Here is a 21,467-nt window from a genome sequence, read left to right as displayed (position 1 = left end):
TTTTCTATAGAAATGAGAGTCAGGTAATCAAGTCCTATGAAAACCCTTTGAGGATTCTGGCTGGGATTGCTTTGAAGTAATTTGGAGAGAACAGTTAGCTTTTTGATTTTTAGTTTTTTCCCCAAAAACATCATAGGTTTCTCCATTTTTAGGTCTTTTATATCCTTCAATTGGAACATGATGTTTTTGTTTTTTTGCCATTACCAAAGCATTGCATTTTTTTAAAGTTACATTTTCTAACTGCCACAATTAAATCATCAAGCTCCTTTTCTATTGCGTTAATCCTCCTTAACTTTAAAAACATGCTTAAACCTCTCTGCCTAAAAAATTTTCTTCTTGGCCATGAAACCATTCCTTCTGTTCTCAAATATTGCAAAGAAGCAGATGAGTAGTGCTACCTCTGCTTCCTCATTGCCTACTCATTCCTTAACCCCTAACACCTTGCTGTTGCTCAACTACCCAGTGGACACTACTCTTTCAGAAAGGAACTCTGGGCACTGAGTCACTGAATTCCACAGTGTCTAAATATCTATCTTCTTTAGTGTAAGTTGCACATGACAACAAATACACCCTACCCCTTTATTCCACATTTTAGCTCTTTGGCTTCCATGGAACTGATATTTCCCTCCCATCTCCTGAGTGTTTCCCCTTTTCTATCCCCTGGTTTCTCTTCTTTGATTCCAGGAAGAACCTATATCTATCCTAGAGATACAGGGAAAGCCTGTCTGGGGAAGACAATTTGAGCTAACTTTTAAAATGAGACTAGGGTTTACCACACAGACAAGCATGAAAAGGGCATTTCTGTCAGGGAGAAGAGCACAGGCAGGGTAGGGACAGCATGGTTAACCAGAGACTCAAACAGTTTGGTATGTCTAGAGCAGTTTATGTCCAATATAGTGGACACTAATCACATGTAGCTATGCAGTACTTGAAATGTGGCTAATTCAAACTGAGATGTGCTGTTAAGTGCAAAATACACACCAGATTTCAAAGACTTAATATCAAAAAGGAGATGTAAAATCTCACTATTTTTCACTGATTACATGTTGACATGGTTTTTGGATATACTGTTTTAAATAAAATAGATTATTAAAATTAATTTCACTGGTTTCTTTTTACTTTTTAAATGTGCCTACTAGAAAACTTAAAATTACATATGTGGCTCTCATTATGTATCTATTGGTTAATGCCAGTCTATAGCATAAAGGACAAAGGAAGGGAGGAGAGCAGAAAATTCTATCATTAATTTTCTTTTTCCTTTCTACTCCTATCGAGGTCAATAAAAGTTCAGGCCCTAATTACCTCTCACCTAAGACCACTCCAATGGTCCTACTGACCCCTCCCTATAGTCCTGGTTCTGTCACAAGCCATCCCAGATACTGTAACCATTAATCTTTTTAAAGTACTTCATCTCTCCACTGCTCACCTATTTCTTTATCATGGTCCCCTGAACTTCCAAATTAAGGGGTAAAATGATCTGGCATCTTAAGGCTTTCCACTATGTAAGCCTAATCTGCATTTATAGGATTACCTAGTACTGCTCCCCTTTACATGTGTGGATATACCAAAATGAGGATGTCACCTAAACTTGACTTGAATTTTTTTACCTTGATGCCTTTGTCATAATCTTCTCTCTGCTTAGAATACCCTTTCCAAAATTTAATGAGATTCTGTTTATGTTTAAAAAGAAAAAAATATGAGTGGGGCCTTTTGTTAGAGATACAGGTATTTAGAGAGGATTAAAAAAAAAATTCCTACTAGGACTTCAGTCTATACTAAATATCTATTCCTTCATGAAGCCATTTCTAATTACTTAAGCCTTCAACAAACATGCAACATGTAGAAGGTGTCATGTGCTATACATTACTATAGATCCCAGGTAAACCAGACAGTAAGGTATTAGCTCTGCCTTTAGGAATTCAGTCTCATGGGATGCAACTACATAAGTCAGCAATTATCATGGAGTAGGATTTTGGCAAAGATGGAGGTGAAAAGAGGGTCCTGGTGGACCACTGCCAAGTCAAGTCCTAATCCAGGTTTGGTGGTAGGCAGAGGGGAGGGAAGCATCCTTAAAAGTGAATGGCCCATTAGGCATTAGCAATGTTCCCCCTTTGAATACCCAGGACACCTTTTGTAGCTTCCCTTGTGGTTATATGATCCCATCTCTGATACTGTCATGCATGTAGAGTTGAAACTCATTACCTGTATATTCCATACTTGCATTTGTGCCTATTGCTAAAATTTGTAACCCCAAAATCAATACTTACAGCAATTTCTTGGTCATTCACAGGCAAATCCCAAGTGGTGAAAAATTTGAGTCTTCTCATGTTTCCAGCTGAGGTAGAACAAGGTGGCGCTCTGCCTTCTTGTTTCAGCTCTCACACAGAAAACAAATGTCCCTATCACAGTCTACCTAGTACTGCCACGTTTTCAGTATTTTTGCTTTTTGTTGGTGGTTTCACTGTTGAAACTGGCCACCAAACATGGCACTGAATTGTTATCTAATGTTCCTAAGAGCAAGAGAGCTATGATGTGCTTTATGGAGAATATATTAGACAAACTCTGCTCAGGCATGAGTGTTAGTGCTGTTGGCATAAGCTCTATGTTCATGAATTAACAATATATATTAAAGTGTTTTAAAGCAGAAATACACACAAAATAAAGTTATATATTAATCAGTATAAAAATGTTGTGACCAGAGGCTTTCAAGAATGTAACTCCAGGGGCACCTGGGTGGCTCAGTAGTTAAGCGTCTGCCTTCGGCTCAGGTCATGATCCCAGGGTCCTGGGATCGAGCCCCACATCAGGTTCCCTGCTCAGCGGGAAGTCTGTTTCTCCCTCTCCCTCTCCCCCTGCTTGTGATCCTGCTCTCACTGTGTCTCTGTCAAATAAATAAATAAAATCTTAAAAAAAAAAAAAAAAGACTGTAACTCCATATTCCCCCTAGGACCAATGGCTCAGTATTCATTAATTCTCTGTTCACAACAACTTGGCAGAACGTAAGTATCTTAAATAATGAGAATCAACTATATTCTCTTTCCCTCGAGAGGGGGGAGACCTATTTTAATCATTACAGCCCCCTATGGAATAAGTATTATTCAACAGTTAACTCTTAAACTAGGAAGCAAATTAGTAAGTTTTTTTCTTTTGTGTGAATGCCTTGACTTCAAAATTAAGTAGGAGCCATATAGTTTAACAAAGGGTGGATATTAAAACAAAGCAATTTTATATGGCACTGACTTATTTTTATAGCTTCCAAATGACCAACAATGGCTTTTACCAACATGCTTACCATTTTTGTTCTTCAGATTTGGGTCTGCTCCACTTTTCAGAAGCTTTAAGGCACACTGCTTATGAGCCCGGTAAGCTGCACAATGCAAGGGTGTATTTCCTAACTGATCCGAACAATTAACATCAGGAGGATTGGGCCTGTTGAGCTAACGAATGAAAAAATGCAATGCAGAATTACACATGAAAGATAGACTTCCTCCCATAAAACACATTAAGGTATAACTGCATGTTCAGGGGTGCCCTCAAACTATAGAAGCTGATGAACACCAGAGCTCTAGGAAGCTAGATGGTCAGGAACTTCTTGCTCACTAAACCAGCAAATCCAGGTCACTCCCCATGTTTGTCCTCGAGGTGCCAGGAAAGCTCAGGCCCCACATTCCCGTGACCAGAGACACCACGCACTACACCAATGTCACCCCACCCACCCCGGACATTAAGATTTCACTAAGATTTGCTCCCTTCTACCAGTCTTGTGATTCATACTTGGGACAGCAAAAATACAAACCAGTCTCCCATAGGCAATCATTCAGAAGAGTTAAACTCATAAATGTTAAATGTATAAATGTTAAAGTTCTACGGAATTTGTTGTTCCCAAATGACTGCTTTAAAAACTTCTTTACATAGTCTCCATTTCACAAAGCTTAAAAAATGTTTGAGGCACTTTACTTGGAAACCAAAGAGGCCTTTTCAAATGAGCTGAAATAACTTTAAAGCAAATGGCAATGCTTCAGTCTTGAATTTAGAACAAATTTGGTTTCATGTTTAATGAGACTATGCTGGATATGGAAACTAGAAAGTAGGTCTCCAAAAGGAAAAAAAAAATGGGTAAAGTTTTCAGTCTGTTCTAACATGATATAAATATTCCCAAGTATTGTCCCTTCTTTATATGTTACTTTCTAAAAGTGTAGCACACCTTTCAGAAATTGCTTATCAAAATTAGAGAAACTTGTTCCTTTATTGGATCCTATATATTGTTTCAATTTTAAATTGGCTTACTCTGGAAAAAATTATCCTTACATTAAGTATTTGCCTTGAAAACTCAGTTTCTTAATCCATCAGGTTTTCAGTAGGGGGTGGGGATGTAAATAAATTCAGAGAAAAATATAATCATTACAATGTATCCTGCTTAAACTATAATTATGCCAAGTGTTTTTAGATACTTAAGAATGCTTGTACTATTATTATACTCTCCAGTATTTTGGTCCCACAATTTGACTAAATTATCAAGTTAACATTAAGTTAAAATTTTCCTGAAAGGTAAAGAACACACGTTGTTGTTGCTGTTTTACCAGAGCTATGAGTTCTGCTGTTCTGCCTTCTCTCGCTGCTGCCAAGAGTTCTTCTTCAAGCTTTCTTTGTTGAGTCCTTTCTACAGCTGTGAAAGGAAAGTACATGTTACTCTACTTCTAGTTAGATTCCTATAGCAAAATCATTACAAAGATGTATGAATAAAGCGATCTGGGGTAAAAAAGTCACAATGTTTTGTATTATAATTCAAATGCAGTTAAAGACTTTATTGTTATTCTCATTGCCTTACATTTCAGATAACAGAGTTCAAACTTCTTTCAGGTTCAAATGAATTTATGTTTTCAATTCAGAGGCCTTTAAGTATCTTACTACAATACCCATCACAAATAATTAGGACTTACTTTTGCATGCTGAAATACTATTACATATCTGCCTTGGAAAGGTAGATATATTGGGGAGTAGCATTCATACCTTCCAGAACCTTAGAATCTGTGAAAAGTAACAATAAGAAATAGCACTGGTAGGAAGATGTACAAACCATATAAATAAGTAGATTTATATATACTTATATACTTTCACGTAAGATTTATTTTAACATATTTTATAGCACTTACTATACGCCAAGTGCTATTCAAAGCACTTTAAAAATAGCTTCCAGTTATAAGTCACAGAGATGAAAAATATAGCATATAGAGTCATTATTGTAATAACCTTATATGGTGACAGATTACTATACTTATCATGGTGAGCAATGTGTAACATATAAAATTGTCAAATCACTATGTTGTACACCTGAAACTAATATAACAATGTATGTCAACTATACTTCAAAAAAAAATTTGGAAAAAATATATTAATTCATTAAATCCTCATAACTATGCTATGAAGTAGGTATTACTATTATCCTGATCGTACAGATGAAGAAACTGAGGCACTAAGCAGTTAAGGAATTAAACCAAGGTCACACAGCTGGAAATAGAGGAGCTGGGATTTCAACTTGTGCAGGCTGGTTCCAGAGACCATGCTCTTATTACTACTCTAACCTACTTCTTAAACCACACTTGGCAGGGAAAGAGAACAACAGGCAATCTGATTTCAAAGACTGGAATATGTACTAAGGTCTCTTTTGCTAGATTTTAATTCTGTTCTGGCTTATAAAAAAGAAGCAATTTCATAGAAAGGCTCAGTAATCTCACTTCAAACGTGCACAAAATCCTGGTGCCAAGGCTGCAAGGGAGTAACTACAAAAGGTTTCTCAGGTTTTCCTGGCCGAAGTCAAGTCATGAACAAAAAAGGTTGGGGAGCCAAGGGACTGGGGAAACACTATCTTGAATATGGCAATAGCTGGAACTAGTTTAAAGAAATGACTAACATTCCTAAGGTACCATTATCTTCTATTCTCACGTTTTTATTTCCACACCCAGACTCCCTCCCCATCTCAGAGGAAGGCACCCAAGCCTCTGCATAGGCTCTCAATGGCTCCAGCTTTTGCTGGGATTCACGCTCTTCAATGTTTCCTCTTACTGGTCCTCTGGCTACTGGACTGTGAGCTCGGAGAACAGTCACATCCTGATCCCTGTTGTACATGCCTCTACTATTACATGTACTACTCAGAGCTGTCATTTATCCCCTCAGTCATTCTTGCAGTCAGATACTGTTCTTACCCTTCTGTGTATCCTAGGCATTTATGACCGTGTCTGGCTCAATGCATATTTGGCCAATAAATATTTGGTGAATAATCAAATAAATGCTTAATCATGTTGGTTCTAGACTTTAGGGAAAGGAGGTGAAGGGTACCCTAGTGTTTCTTTCTACATTGCCTGGGTGCACAACTGAAGGAAAATGGGGATTTGGAGTTGAAAACCGTGCATATGTTCTTGTCCTGTGCTCATTAAGGACACTGAAAGATTATTGATCCAGCCAATGAAAAGGAAAAATTCCAGTTGGGGAAGTGAGGCTTCTAGAGTGCGGGTAACATTCTGTTCCTTCATGTTTACATTGATGTGTTCTGTTTGTGAAAACAGTGAGCTGTACATTAATGATGTATACTTTTATACATCTATTTTACACCTCAATAAGTGTTTTTAAAGGAAATATTCCATTCAAAAAATTATTTGTCCTATAAATTTTCATATGACAATAAACTATTTTTCTTTTGAATCTGTATCCAGAGTTAATAAGGATGCAGAGATCATGAAGTCTAACTCCATCCTAACAACACACTTATATACATGCAGAGGGTAAGTGAAATAGTAATATATTTGAAATGCAGGCAAGAACCTGGCAAATGTACTTCATTGACAAAAGAAAATCACCATTTTGCAATCTCCATAGTAATAAATGGTTCAAGGCAAGAATTATTAAGGTTAAAAATCAATGATTAAGAGATTTGGTTAAAAAAATAAAAATAAAAGATTATTGGTAAACTGGAAATTTACATTTTTTTTACCACAGATTATTACTTACAAAGGGAGGAAGTACCTTTACCGTGGACAATGTTAGTGCAGCCTTGGCACCAGGATTTTGTGCACATGTTTGAAGTGAGATTACTGAGCCTTTCTATGAAATTGCTTCTTTTTTATAAGCCAGAACAGAATTAAAATCTAGCAAAAAGAGACCTTATTTCATATTCCAGTCTCTGAAATCAGATTGCCTGTTGTTCTCTTTCCCTGCCAAGTGTGGTTTAAGAAGTAGGTTAGAGTAGTAATAAGAGCATGGTCTCTGGAACTAGCCTGCACAAGTTGAAATCCCAGCTCCTCTATTTCCAGCTGTGTGACCTTGGTTTAATTCCTTAACTGCTTAGTGCCTCAGTTTCTTCATCTGTACGATCAGGATAATAGTAACACCTACTTCATAGCATAGTTATGAGGATTTAATGAATTAATATATTTTTTCCAAATTTTTTTTTGAAGTATAGTTGACATACACTGTTATATTAGTTTCAATCTGAGTTATGAGAGATAACATTACCAGTAATAGAACAAAATGACATCATGTATCCTAATGTGATGCACTGGTAAAGGATACCACCTCACCATTCCTGGCAAAAATGCATATCCTGAATCTCATTATATGAAAAGAAAAAAAAAAAAAACCCAGACATTCTATAAATAATTCTACAATTGCCTTCCTCTTCAGAAAGGTCAAGATCATAAGGGCAAAGGCTAAGGAATTATTCCAGATAAAGGAGACTAAAGTAATGTGACAACACAATGAGAGATTCTGGATTGGGGGAAAATTTCTACAAAGGACATTATTTGGGCAATTGACAAAAATCTGAATATAAACTCTATTATAATAACGTTAAATTTTCTGAAATTGATCACTATGATTATGTAAGAAGATATCCTTGTTCTTAAAGGATACATACTGAAATACTTAGAGTTAAGGTATTACTGTCTATAAATTACTCCCAAATAGTTCTACAAAAAATTAAAAGTAAATAAACAACATTAAATAATATATAAAAGGATAAGCCAGATAGGGCGAAATTTTAATGATTGGTGAGTCCTAAGCAAAGGATTTATAAGTGCTTGTTGTACTATTCTTGAAACTCTCCTGTAGGTTAGAAATTTCTCAAAATAAATTCAAAGACAAATGGTATATAGAAGAAGGTATTCCTCTCTAGTGCGTGACAAGTAGTCATCTACCCCTGTCCAAGTAACTCCAATCACATGAACTCACTGCTCCTTGAAATGCAACCCAAGACATTACTACAATACACAGGACCCAAAAATTAACTCCTAAGCACTCCGTCATCTGGGGTCAACCTAGGTCTGGTCTGCCATAGATAAGATTACAATGTAACAGTTCTTTAGATACTTGAGTGTGATTTTGTTGTGAAAGTTCCTGTCTCTAGTGCATTACCCTACCATGTTGTTTCTGTTCTACCTATAGTCTTGGAGGGCTGGCTGTTAGATGCATTCCCCGAAGTCTGACCCATTTAAGGTGATATGCACAAATTATATCTGGCCAAGGTGATCTCATCAGAGCAGAATCAATTAAGTTTCTACTTCCATTTCCCAGGCTAGCACCTTATTAGCTGACAAATCATAATGTCTGTAAGTCAACTAAACCCTTGTCCTTAGTGGATTTGGTTTTGGGGAGTCAGTAGAACATGTCTTTATGATCAGCCCCCACTAAATATCAACTTGTCAGGCTAAACTAACATTCCATTCTGTCCGGAAAACCTCAGTTTCAGGTTCTCATCTTGTTACAATTAAAACAACAGGACAAGGGCACCCCACTGGCTCAGTCAGCAGAGCATACAATTCTTCTCAGGGTCATGAGTTTGAGCCCCATGTTGAGCACAGAGATTACTTAAAATAATAAAATAAAATGACAGGACATGGTCAAGAACAGGACCTCATCCTCCCACTTAGATCACAATATATTAAAGGGCAGGATCACATCTAATATGTGCAATCTCCCAAAAACATCACATAATATAGAGCCTTACAGAAGATGTTTTATGTTGATATGCTTATTCATTTTAAATGAAAGGGTTTTATTTTAAAGCCAAGAGTGAGTTAAGACAGTAACTTAAGGCTATCTAACAAGCAAACATCATTTTAATGGGAAAAGAGAATATTTTAGTTTTCAAGGACAACTGGAAAGTTGTAAAAAGATACTGGTTTTTACATAGTTAAAAATAATAATTAAATTGAGGGGTATTAAAGAGGGCACGTACTGAATGGAGCTCTGGGTGTTATACATAAACAATGAATCACGGAACACTACATCAAAAAAAAATAATAATTAAGAAATAAATACCCTTTAGATACAAAATTATCTTGCCTTTCTCTGAATTGCAAAGTAAAGAAACACAAGATAACGTGCTTTTTATTATAAAGTAGAAAGTAAGAAATCTTCTCTAGCATAAAAATACTACCAAAATTAATTACAGCAAAGCCATGGCCATTCAGAGGATAGTCTAACATATGAGAGTTTCCCAATGTAAGCATCAAAATATGTTTTATTCTATCTTAGAGAAACTGCTCTGAGTTACTGCAGATTCATATCTTATTTAACACAATTTAATATCTGAAGTTCCTAGCAATGATGCTGATCCATCAAGAAATTACTGTGGGCCACTGTACTTCAATGCAGTCATCAGGATAATGGAACTGGCCGGAACCGTCTTCCCCAACATCAAATAGCTCCAAATAGCTGTACCTCTCACGGCTTCTCTGTCCTGCACTTCATCATGATGCTTCTGCAGCCCACTAGCCATATTTCTTCTCATGTCTCTCATTTTTTTACTTCTAATTTTGTTGAAGATTTGATCATACAACATTATGACAAGTTTTAAAAATCTGTTTAAGTTTTAAAGCTGTGAGGAAATTCAAAATAATTTTGTGTGTAATCAAGGACTCCAAGATCATATTATCTTTAGAGTATAAGTTCAATGTAGTCTATTTTGGCATCCCAGAAGCTATTTCTATTTATATTCTGGACCTTGCCTATCATTAAAGTAAATGATATTTATGTTAAGATCCATATTTACCTTCAAGCATGTTTCTGATTTCTTTGTCATAAGTGACTTCTTTTGCTGTCTGTCCACTCCCATTAACAACAGTAGCATCTGCATTATATTCTAAAAGAAGCATTACCAACTCCTAAAAAAGCAGAGAAACTGTTTTTAGCTATTAAACTAAGACTTTATTGTATTATAGCCCTTTTCCAAATTACTAATTACTATCAAGCTTCTATAACAGAAACAAGTACCATAGGAATCTGTGATTTAAGCACATCAGTTATGTGTACAGTAGGTGAATATAGTAAGGAACTACAGTAAACTCAATACAGCCCACACTTGTACAACACAGGTTTGAACACTGTAGGTCCACTTATACGCAGATTTTCTAAATAAATACAACACAGTACTATAAGTGTATTTTCTCTTATGATTTTCTTAGTAACACGGTCTTTTCTCTAGCTTCCTTTATTGTAAGGATAGAGTATATAATACATGTAACATACAAAATACGTGTTGATTAACTGTTTATGTTATTGGTAAGGCTTCCAGTCAACAGTAGGCTATTAGTAGTTAAGTTTTGGGGGAGCCAAAGTTACATGTAAATTTTCAACTGTGTGGGGCTCAGCGCCCCTCACCCGTGTCGTTCAAGGGTCGACTGTACTACAATTCAACTAACTGTAATAACTGATGATTGCCTAAACAACTGCCAATCCACAGTTAATAGAAACAACTTCTATAATTGATTTTTTAAGTAAATCATCTGTTTTACCAAATTGGTTCATGTAGTTAAACTAAATGTATAAGTTAATAAAGCCATTATTAAAATTACAGCTGATAATACATTTAATGTTATTCCTACAATGCCTGTTTAAAAAAATCTAGGTCTGTTGGGGAAATTATTTTTTTTCAAAATCTGATTTAAGATATAGAACATCTTCTGATGTGATATAGACTGATAGGATATACCACCAAAAGAATGGTTTATAATGAAGCAAACAATTTCAAGTAAATATTCAACAAAGAAACTGTATCATTCATATTTACTCTAAGCAGTTAAATGCTTTTATAAATTTCAAGCTAATTGGTAATGTATGTAAGTCCAGTATCACTGGCATGCAGTTCATTTATACAACTTAACAGGGCAGGAGAAATGCAGAAGAATGCAGATTTGCAGGAGATTATTAGAGATTTGATGTTTAAGTTTACTGGAATGTATAGCACTCAGGGACGGGACGGTGGTAACACGTCTGCTTTCGTTCTACACGAGGGCAAGATGAATGAAACATAGTGCTATTCTGTCATGTTGATTGTGCACAGATACATAGGAAGTGATATCCTGTGTCATTACATGTTACATTTTCCCATGAGTTACATTATTTCCTTTGGGTCAAAAAATTTCCTATGTTCTTTCCAAAAATTTTTTTTGTACTAAGAAATGCCTAAATACAATCTAAAAAATACATAAAGTAGAAAACAAAATACTCAGTGTCCTAGTCATTATATGACCACTATAAACATTTTGGTGTATTTCTTTCTAATTACTTTCCTATGCATAAGTTTGAGGCTTTTTTTTTTTTTTTAAGATTTTATTTATTTATTTTTTAGAGAGGGAGTGAGAGAGAAACAGCATGAGAGGGGAGAGGGTCAGAGGGAGAAGCAGGCTCCCCGCTGAGCCGGGAGCCCGATGTGGGAGACTCGATCCCAGGACTCTGGGATCATGACCTGAGCCGAAGGCAGGCGCTTAACCATCTGAGCCACCCAGACGCCCTAAGTTTGAGACTTTTTAATATGTATTCATTTTAGAGAGAAAGCACAAATGGGGGGAGGGGCAGAGGGAGAGAATCTTCAAGCAGACACTCTGCTCAGTGTGGAGCCCGTCGCAGGGCTCAATCTCACAACCCATGAGATTACCACAAGCCTAAACCAAGAGTTGGACACTTAACTAAGAATGAACCATCCAGGCACCCCTGAGGCTTTCTTTAAACATAATTTTATTCATATGACAGTTGCTTTTGTTATACCTTTTACCTAATATATCATGTATTTTCCACCGTATTATATAGTATCTATGTAATAGTCTATATACTTTTCACAGCTGAATGTTATTCTATAAAATATATTACCACATTTAAGAATAGAAAAATGGTTAATATTTTAATAAATTCTAATAAATTCTTAGAATTCTAATAAAACCTTAGCATTTGCTATCATCTTGAGGGTAGCACTTTTGGGAGAAATGTTTTCATACTAGTAAAGTAAAACAACACAGAGAATGATAGAAAATATTTACAAATCATGTATCAGATAAGGGACCTGCATCCAGAAAAAGAACTTTTATAACTCAAAGAGACAGCCCAATTTAAAATTAGGCAAAGATAAAATGAACAATCAGAAAAAACTAAGAAAAACAATTCCATTTACAATGGCATCAAAAGAAATAAAATGCTTAGCAGTAAACTCAACTATGGAGGCAAAAGACTTGTACACTAAAACTATAAAACACGGCTGAAGGAAATTAAAAATGGTAGAAGTGGGAAAACATCTAGTGCTCACAGACAGTAAGACTTAAGACTGAATATTAAGATGTGAACACCACCCAAAACAGTCTATAGATTTACTGCAGTACCTATTAAATCCCCATGATATTTTTTCCAGAAATAGAAATCCCATCCTATAATTCATATGGACTCTCACCATCTCAAGGGACCCTGAAGAGCCAAACAGTATTAGGAGGAAAAAAAATAAGTTGGAGATCTCACACAGCCTGATTTCAAAACTTACCTCAAAGCTACAGTAATCAAAACTGTGGTGAGGGCCTAAAGACATAATCTGGATATGGACATTTTCCAAGTGTTTCATCTGTTAGATGAGGTATTAAATAGGTTGAGAAATAACATTCCTTAACTTAAATGTGCTATGTGGTACCAGACTTGAATAACCCTAATCTTTTTAAAGATTGTATTTATTTGACAGAGAGAGACACAGTGAGAGAGGGAACACAAGCAGGGGGAGAGGGAGAAGCAGGCTTCCTGCTGAGCAGGGAGCCCGATATGGGGCTTGATCCCAGGACTCTGGAATCATGACCTGAGCCGAAGGCAGACGCTTAATGATGACTGAGCCGCCCAGGCGCCCCAACCCTAATCATTTTTTAAGCAACTTTGAGATTTCATATGCTATACAATTTGCCCATCTAAAGTACACATCTTTTCGTTTATGTCCCTGCTGAGCAGGGAACCCAACGCGCGGCTCGATCCAAAGGCCCTGGGATCATGACCTGAGCCGAAGGCAGACACCTTACCCGAATGAACCACCCAGGTGCCCCCAAAATCCAAATTTTTACTGAAAAATATCAACAGAAGTTCCTCTGAAAAATGATGATTTCCTAACATCATAATAAACTTAGAGCAAATATAAGGCTAGATTTATGTTTTAAAAAACAATTATTTCTAAACAAATGAAAGACATAATAATACCAGATAATTAACATTTACTATGTACCACTGTTCTAAAAGTTTTACTTTATTAACTCATTTAAATTTTCACAAAAATCCTAGGTACTATTATAACACCTCTTTTTAAAGATGGGAAATCTGAGGCACAGAGGTCAATATGTGCTATATACACTTATATGAAAACATCACTAAAAAGGTACAAAAACACACTACAAATTCAACAAAGTTCACTGTACAATGAAGCCTACAATTCAGCAAGTCCTATTCATGCTTACTGAACCTCTACAAGTTTTGAGAAATGTCACTCTTAAACATGAATTGATAGCCAATTAAAACTGGAGATTTGAGATCTGATCAGCACAAAGGACAAAGATCAAGACAGAAGGAAAAAAAAACTTGAGACAAAAACGAAGAAACCTTAAAAAGAACTATAATATCCTCAGAAAAAGGAGATATTTCCTTGTAAATGAGAAATGAAGGCTTCAAAAAGGGACATTCAGAAAAATAAAGGACCTTAAAAATTAACAGCAAATTAAATATTCAATAGAAAGATTGGAAGATGGATTTGAAGATATCTTTCAAAGAATGGGGGGTCAGGTTGAGATACCTAAGAGGGAATATAGGTGAAAAAAAGATAAAAGAATTAGAGAATCAGTCATGAAGGTCTTTTAACTGGTCACCTGGAATTCCAAAAAGATAAAACTGAATAGAAATGCACATGCACAGCCATGTGCAGATTTTTTTTTAAAGAAGCAATTCACAAAGTCTTAAAGATTTTTTTTTTCCTTTAAAAAAGATTTGAGAGAGCAAGAGCACGTGAGCACAAGTGGGAGGATAGAGGGATACAGAATTTCAAGCAGACTCCATGCTGAGCCACGCTGAGTGGGGTTCAATCCCACCACCCATGAGATCATGACCTGAGCCAAAACCAAGAGTCGGATGCTCAACCAACTGAGCCACCCAGTTGCCCCTTAAAGATTGCTAAGATGTGCTAAACATTAACCGCTACATGTAAGGCACGGACACATGATCAACGTAACTGAACACTTAGGTATCACACAGTCTCTGAAATTGCCACAAGAAAAGCCTGTTTCATAAATTAACTGGGACTTGCAAATTCCACGTGGGATTTAGAAAGCTAGAAAATGCATCATATCCCCTTCTAAATTTAAAAAAAGAGGAAAAAACAGATAACCTACAAAACGATTACTTTGTCTGAACCCAGAGAACTGAGATGGCATAGCAACCAACCACAGGCATATCATGTTTTATTGGACTTCGCGGATCTTTTTTTTTGTTTTTGTTTTTTTGTTTAACACAAATTGAAGGTTCATGGCAATCCTGCATCCAACAAGTCCATCAGAACCATTTTTCCAACAGCACTAGCTTACTTTGTTTCTGTATTATATTTTGCTAATTCTCGCTTTATTTCAAACCTTTTCATTATTATTATATTTGATCAGGTTTGGGGCACCATGAACCATGCCCACAGAAGAAAGCAAACTTATCAATAAATGTTGGGTGTGCTCTGACTGCTCCAGTGACCAGCCGTTCCCCATCTTTGTCTCCTGGGGCCTCCCTAGTTCCTGAGACACAATATTGAATTTAGGCCAATTAGTAACTCTACGATGACCTCTAAATGTTCATTCAAGTGAAAGAAAGAGTCACACATCTCTCGCTTTAAATCCAAAGTCAGAAATGATTAAATTTAGTGAGGAAGGCATGTCCACAGCTGAGGCAGGCTGAAAGCCAGGCTCTCGGGCCAAACAGCCAAGTTGTGAGAACAAAGAAAAGTTCTTGAAGGAAATCGTTACTCCAATGAATACAGAGTGATAAGAAAGTGAAACAGCCTTATTGCTGAGATGGAGAAAGTTTGAGTGGTTTGGATAGAAGACCAAACCAAAGCCTTAATTCCCTTAAGCCAAAGCCTAATCCAGACTCTCTCCAATTCTGTGAAGGTTGAGAGAGGTGAGGAAGCTGCAGGAGAAAACTCTGATGCTAGCAGAGGATGGTTTAAGGAAAGAAGCCGCCTCCATGACATCAAAGTGCAAGATGAAGCAGCAAGTGCTGATGGAAAAGCTGCAGCCAGTGATCCAGAAGCTCTAAGATCATTAATGAGGGTGGTTGCACTAAACAACTGATTTCTAATCTAGATGAAATAGCCTTATTTTGGAAGAAGATGCCATCTAGACTTTCACAGCTAGAAAGAAGTCAATGCCTGGCTTCAAAGCTTCAAAGGACAGGCTGCCTCTCTTGTTAGGGGCTACTGCAGCTGGTGACTTTAAGTGAAGCCAATGTTCATTTACCATTCTGAAAATCCTAGGGCCCTTAAGAATTATGCTAAATCTGCTCTGCCTGTGCTCTAGAAATAGAACAACAAAGCCTAGATGACACTATGTCTGTTTACAAATGGTTGACTAAATATTTTAAGCCCACTGAGCTTAAGTATTTGAGACCCACTGCTCAGAAAAAAAGATTCCTTTCAAAATATTATTGCTCATTGACAATGCACCTGGTTACCCAAGAGCTTTGAGGAGAATGTACAATGAAATTGAGGTTGTTTTCATGCCTGATAACACAACACCTATTCAGTCCATGGATCAAGGAGTAATTTCAACTTTCAGGTCTTAAGACTTAAAAAATACATTTCATAAGGCCATAGCTGCCACAGTGATTCCTTTCATTGATCTGAGCAGAGTAAACTGAAAACGTTCTGAAAAGGGCTCACCATTCTAGATGCCATTAAGAACATTTGCGATTCAAAAGAAGAAGCCAAAATACTAGCAACAGTAATATGAGTTTGGAAGAAGGTGATTCCAGCCTTCATGGCTGACTTTGAGGGGTTCCAGACTTCAGTGGAGGAAGTCCCTGCAGATGTGGTGGAATCAGCAAGAGAACCAGCATTAGAAGTGGAGTCTGAAGATGTGACTGAATTGCTTCAAGCTCGTGACAGAATTTTCACAGGTGAAGAGTTTCTTCGATGAGCAAAGAGAGTGGTTTCTTGAGATGGAATCTACTCCTGGGGAAGATGCTGTAAAGATTGTTGAAATAACAAAAGGTCTAGAATATTAAACTTAGTTAATGAGGGCAGGGTTTGAGAGGATTGACTCTAATTTTGAAAGAAATTCTACTGTGGGTAAAATGTTACCAAACAGCATCACATGCTACAGAGAAATGGTTCATGAAAGGAAGAGTTCATCCATGTGGGAAAATTCATTTTGTTCTATTTTAAGAAAATGCCACAGCCATCCCAACCTTCAGCAATCACCATCAACATGGAGGTCAGAACCCCACCAACAAAAAGATTATGACTCACTAAAAGCTCAGATGATGGTTAGCATTTTTTAGCAATATGGTATTTTTAAGTATAAAGATTGTTTTGTTAGACATAATGCTATTGCACACTTAATGGACTACAGTGTAAATGTAAATTTTATAAGCATTAGGATACCAAAAAGTTCATGTGACTTACTTGTTATATTTGCTTTACTGAAGTTGCCTGGAAACAAACCCCCAGTATCTTTGAGACATGCCTACAGTAAAATCTAAGGAAACTGCTCCAGAATAAGAACTGGCTCACCCATGGTAGGTATGGCAGTAAGACAGGGATTGCCAAACACGCAGATAAATTCAGCTGAGATTTTTAATGAAGTGCTACAGGATGAAACACTAGCATGAGAACACAGAACCTCTGTGAACCACAGGTATAAGGTTCATACCCACCTGCAGACTCCTCCTGGTGCTTTAAAAAAAAGGGGGGGGGCAGATTGAGGTTCAGGCAGGTGACCAGAGAAAGCCTTACCCTCAGTGGTGCAGGCCCAAAGGAGGGAGCTGCTGCTGCTGCAGAAAAGGCATAAAACCCCAAGCAAGACTTTCTGCCTTATGTTATTCCTTAAAGAATAACACTGCTGTGAGAAGGCAGCAAATCTTTTATCCTCAAAGCACAGTGAAAATCCTTTCAACCAAGGAGAGGGACAGGAAGCAATCAAGGATCCATGCCATGAAAGGTCTACTGTTAACTGGAGGAGCAGGATCACTGATGAAGAACCATCTAAGAAGCCCCTGTCCTTTAAGCAAGGACACAAGGCCTAAGATGAAGGCTGGACCAGGACAATGCAACTCACTCTGTCTCCTCCTCTCACTCCAAGACTAGCAAGTACTGAGAACAAGCAAGAGTAGTCCATTAATAGGGGAGAAGCAACAGCATGGAGAGAAACGCTAAGGCACACTAGGAAGACCAAAAGCTTAGGGTGAAGCAGGAACATCAAAAAAAAAAAAAAAAAAACCCCTCCAGAAAAATCAGCCTGCAACTTATGTAGAGGCATTACTGAATTTGGAAACAGAAATTTGAAGCCAGTGGTGCATTGAAGGTAACCATGGCAACAACAAAACCCAAGCTCAGATCTACCCTAGACTAGACTGATTCAACCTCCCACATTAAGAGGTATGCCCATTTCTAGGCCCAGCACTATTTACCTCTGTCTCTACTAGCTTACACACAGTTTAACATTCCATAAAAAGTTACCACACAAAAAAACAGAAAAGTGTCAAGAGACACTGTCAAGAGAGACAAAGTGATCAACAGAATGACACAGAAATGACCAAGATGTTGCAATGATCAGATAGAGAACTTAAAATAACTATGATTATTACATTAAAAGGTCTAGTGGAAAAGGTGGACTACATACATAAAGGAAAATGCTAGAAATAAAAGTCACAGTAACAGAAATAAGGAATGCCTTTGATGGTATCAGTAGACATCAGGACACTGGTTAGGAAAGATCAGTAAACCTGAAGACAGCATTTGGCTAATCTCTATTGACCCAAGAGGAAAAAGTGGAGAGAGGGAGAGGAATGGGACAGAAAAAAGAAGAAACAGAACTAAGCACCCAGTGGCTGTGGGATGATGTCAGCCTAACAAATGTGTATTAAGCTACAGAAGAATTTGTATGATGTGGTAGCTTCTCAATACAGCAAAAACAAGTAAAAAAGCAAAAAAAAAAAAGACAAAAGTAGTATCTGCTACCATACACCCATGTAATTTGCCCTCAAGAATGCCATGTTGTTACCCATTTGCATAACTCTGCAGGCCAGTCCTCCTGACCTTGCCCATCTGAACTCACTGCTCAGTACTATAATTGCATCCACCTGGCTTCTGTTTAGGTGCCACCTCCAGGCCTCTAATGTTTCAAGGTCCTATGACACACTGCATATCCTACTGCCATCGGTGAACCCAATGTCATTTCCTAATGGCAGCCCTAGACTTCAGAGGATAATCTTCAATAAGGTTCTCGATGATCGTGGGTGCCTTTTCTACCAGGCATTTCTTCCCGCTTTGGTAAATGACGTATCCTCTAAGGCCTTCTAGGCACAAAATCATCCAGTATGATCTTATGTACTATGTCCAATCTAGCAAGCTGCTTATTTAAAACCTTCTACTCTCTGCAGTGGCATTTCTGGCTTTTTGACATCTATAGTGGGCCACTGCTTTGTCTATGCTGCTAGGAACTATCCAAGTAAAAACAATTCATACCATCAAAAAAGTCAGATGAATGGTCAGAAGCTGAAGACAGTCGCTGAAGAAGTCATGACACCTGGTCCAGTTTCTGGAACTGAGTCAATTTTGGACTGAAAACTATTAAAGGAGAGACCAGATTCTGGAAGGAGATTTTGCAACACCAAACCAAATGTACACAGCAATGAATTTCCTAGACTATTCCCAAAGGTACTAATGACAATTTACTCAAGTAACTACACTGGGGAAAGGGGAATATCCGAACATTTCAGGAATTGTTAGGTATAAGGTTCAAGTTGACACTGATGCCAAGAGACCCAAAGTGTCACCTGGCTCCTCACTTAGAAAGGGGACATACAGGAGGGTGAGATAATAAATGAAACCTTGGCCCAGGTCTGGCTCACAGTGCATGCACTGGGTCCATAATCACATCCAGTAGTCACCCCCGCCCCAGTCCATGAATACATAATTGGAAGAGACACACTTAGTTGTTAGCAAAGTTTCATATGGCTTCCTTGGTCTATAGGGTAAGGGCCAAATGAAAGGGCTAAAATTGCCCTCCCCCACCCCATGGCCAAGATAAATCAAAACTAATATTCCATATGGGTTGGAATGGCAGAAATCAGTGCCATCTTTAAAAACCTCAGAATGCAGGGGCACCTGGGTGGCTCAGTCGGGTAAAATATCTGACTCTTGATCTCAGCTCAGGCCTTAATCTCAGGGTCGTGAGTTCAAGCCCCACACTGGGCTCCTCAATGGGCATGGAGCCTACTTTAAAAACAAACAGAAAACCTCAGAATGTAGAGCTGATGGTCCCTATCATATTTCCATTTAATTCACCAGTCTAACATTACAAAAACCAGATAGAATGTAGAGGATGACAGTGGACTTTCATAAATTCAAATAGCCCCAATGATAGCCACTCTGCAAAACATGCTTTCTTTGCCAGAGCAAGTTAATACTACCTAAGGACACGGGACACAGCAACTAATCTGATATATGTATTCTTGTCTTTCCCGATTAGGAAAAAAGATCAAAACCGGTTTTGAATCTCATAGACAAAGTATACATTTACAGTTCTGCCTCAGAGCCATTTGGCCATCCTGCAGACCATCACACTGGTCTACTTTACCAATGACATCATGTTAATAGAACCAGATGAGTAAGAAGAGACTAGAATGTTGAAAGCCTTGGTAAGACATAATGCTCCAGGAAGTAGAAAATAAATCTTAGGATGAATTCAGGGACTATGCCATGTTAGTAACTTTTTAAAGGTTCAGTGGTCTGGGTAATGCCAGGACATTGTCTCCAAAGTAAAGAACAAATTATTCCATCTTGCACTTCCCAAACCAGAGAAGGAAGCACAATGCCTGACTGGCTTCTTCAGGTTCTGGGGCAGCAGAATCCACAACTAAGGGTAATGCTCTGATCCATATACCAGGAGAGGAGAAAGGGTGCCTGAACACTCAGCTCCTGTATCAAAGGAGAGGCAAGAAGAGTCACCATTTTAGCAGAAGTAACTGAACTTGAACATCAGAAGGACTATACACAATGGGGAAATGGAGTATATCTGGCATGCAAATGATACACTTAGGTGTCTCTCAGTATTCCCTGATCCAGTTTTGACAATAAATGAACAAGTGTGGAAACCCCAAGCTTAGGAAGGGCAGGGCCTTCTCAGATCTCCAGTAATGAGGGCCTGAGTCACAGCACTGGGTAAGCCATGAAGATGAGATGTGCTAGCCAAGGGGAGGGTGTATCTAGAATGGACAGCAGAGGAGGGAGAAGAGGATTCAGTGGTGGCCCAAAGGTCAATTACAGCAGCAGGGGCTAGAGTCTGCCCCACTATCCTTCCTCCTGTAAGTTTCTCCTAGGGGCAGAGGCCCACTGAAACCCAGAAGGGGCTGCGCCCAGAAGTCTATAAAGAAGCGAATGTGAGCAGAATAAAGGGTGGGCTGTGGTCGAAGCTGTGCTGCACAGTCCAGCCCCGCCCCGAGGAATAAAGGACTTAGTACCCTAGATGCTGGGAGTGCCCAGGAGGCAGCCACTGCCTTTAGTCACTCCAGGGATCACCTCAGCTGAAAAGGGCTGCTTCACACAAGTTCACGTTCCTTCCCAGGGCAGCCTGTACCCACTGGCTGACCATTATCAGGGTTGAGATCTCTCACCTCAAACTGGGACAGCTCTGAAGGGTCACCTCTCCTGCAGAGCTCCCCCGCAGTTGGCTGAGGTACCCCCTTGAGAGTGCATCACAGCTCAACTTCAGCCTCTGCCCACTCCTGCTAGCCTCCCACCCTCCCACAAGTGTGATCCTAAAGCACTCCAATTAATCTGTTGCACACTCACCTCCAGCTCAGCTGGCTTCCTGGGAAGCTCAAACTGTAAGAAATGGCAATGTTTATGCCTATATTTCAGGGTTGTCATTCTCTATTAAATGAAACAATACATATCAGGTCATTTGTGCAGTGCCTGATACAGAGTA

The 21,467-nt window shown here is 38.2% G+C and overlaps 1 protein-coding gene across 5 annotated transcripts in view; it reads right to left on the bottom strand.

Annotated features, from left to right (window-relative positions):
- OSBPL1A (oxysterol binding protein like 1A) overlaps positions 1-21,467 on the bottom strand; it is a 223,953-nt gene that overhangs the window by 169,265 nt on the left and 33,221 nt on the right. For 2 of the 5 annotated variants that reach the window (XM_045886910.3, XM_064577797.1), the window contains 4 exons: positions 21,332-21,412; positions 10,046-10,157; positions 4,581-4,666; positions 3,293-3,437 (listed from right to left, as the gene is read on the bottom strand). In XM_045886910.3, the coding sequence (XP_045742866.2) occupies positions 3,293-3,437; positions 4,581-4,666; positions 10,046-10,157; positions 21,332-21,412 (424 nt within the window). Of the gene's footprint in view, positions 1-3,292; positions 3,438-4,580; positions 4,667-4,940; positions 5,029-10,045; positions 10,158-21,331; positions 21,413-21,467 lie in introns of those variants that run through there. The other 3 variants (XM_045886911.3, XM_045886912.3, XM_045886913.3) reach the window with 2 other exon arrangements.

This window comes from Mirounga angustirostris, unplaced genomic scaffold (assembly GCF_029215605.1).
Source record: "Mirounga angustirostris isolate CCGP_5_RB_7025 unplaced genomic scaffold, mMirAng1.0.hap1 SCAF_14, whole genome shotgun sequence".
In the NCBI taxonomy this organism is placed as follows: domain Eukaryota; kingdom Metazoa; phylum Chordata; class Mammalia; order Carnivora; family Phocidae; genus Mirounga; species Mirounga angustirostris.
Note: the sequence above shows the minus strand (reverse complement) of the source record. Positions and strands in the feature narration are given on the sequence as shown.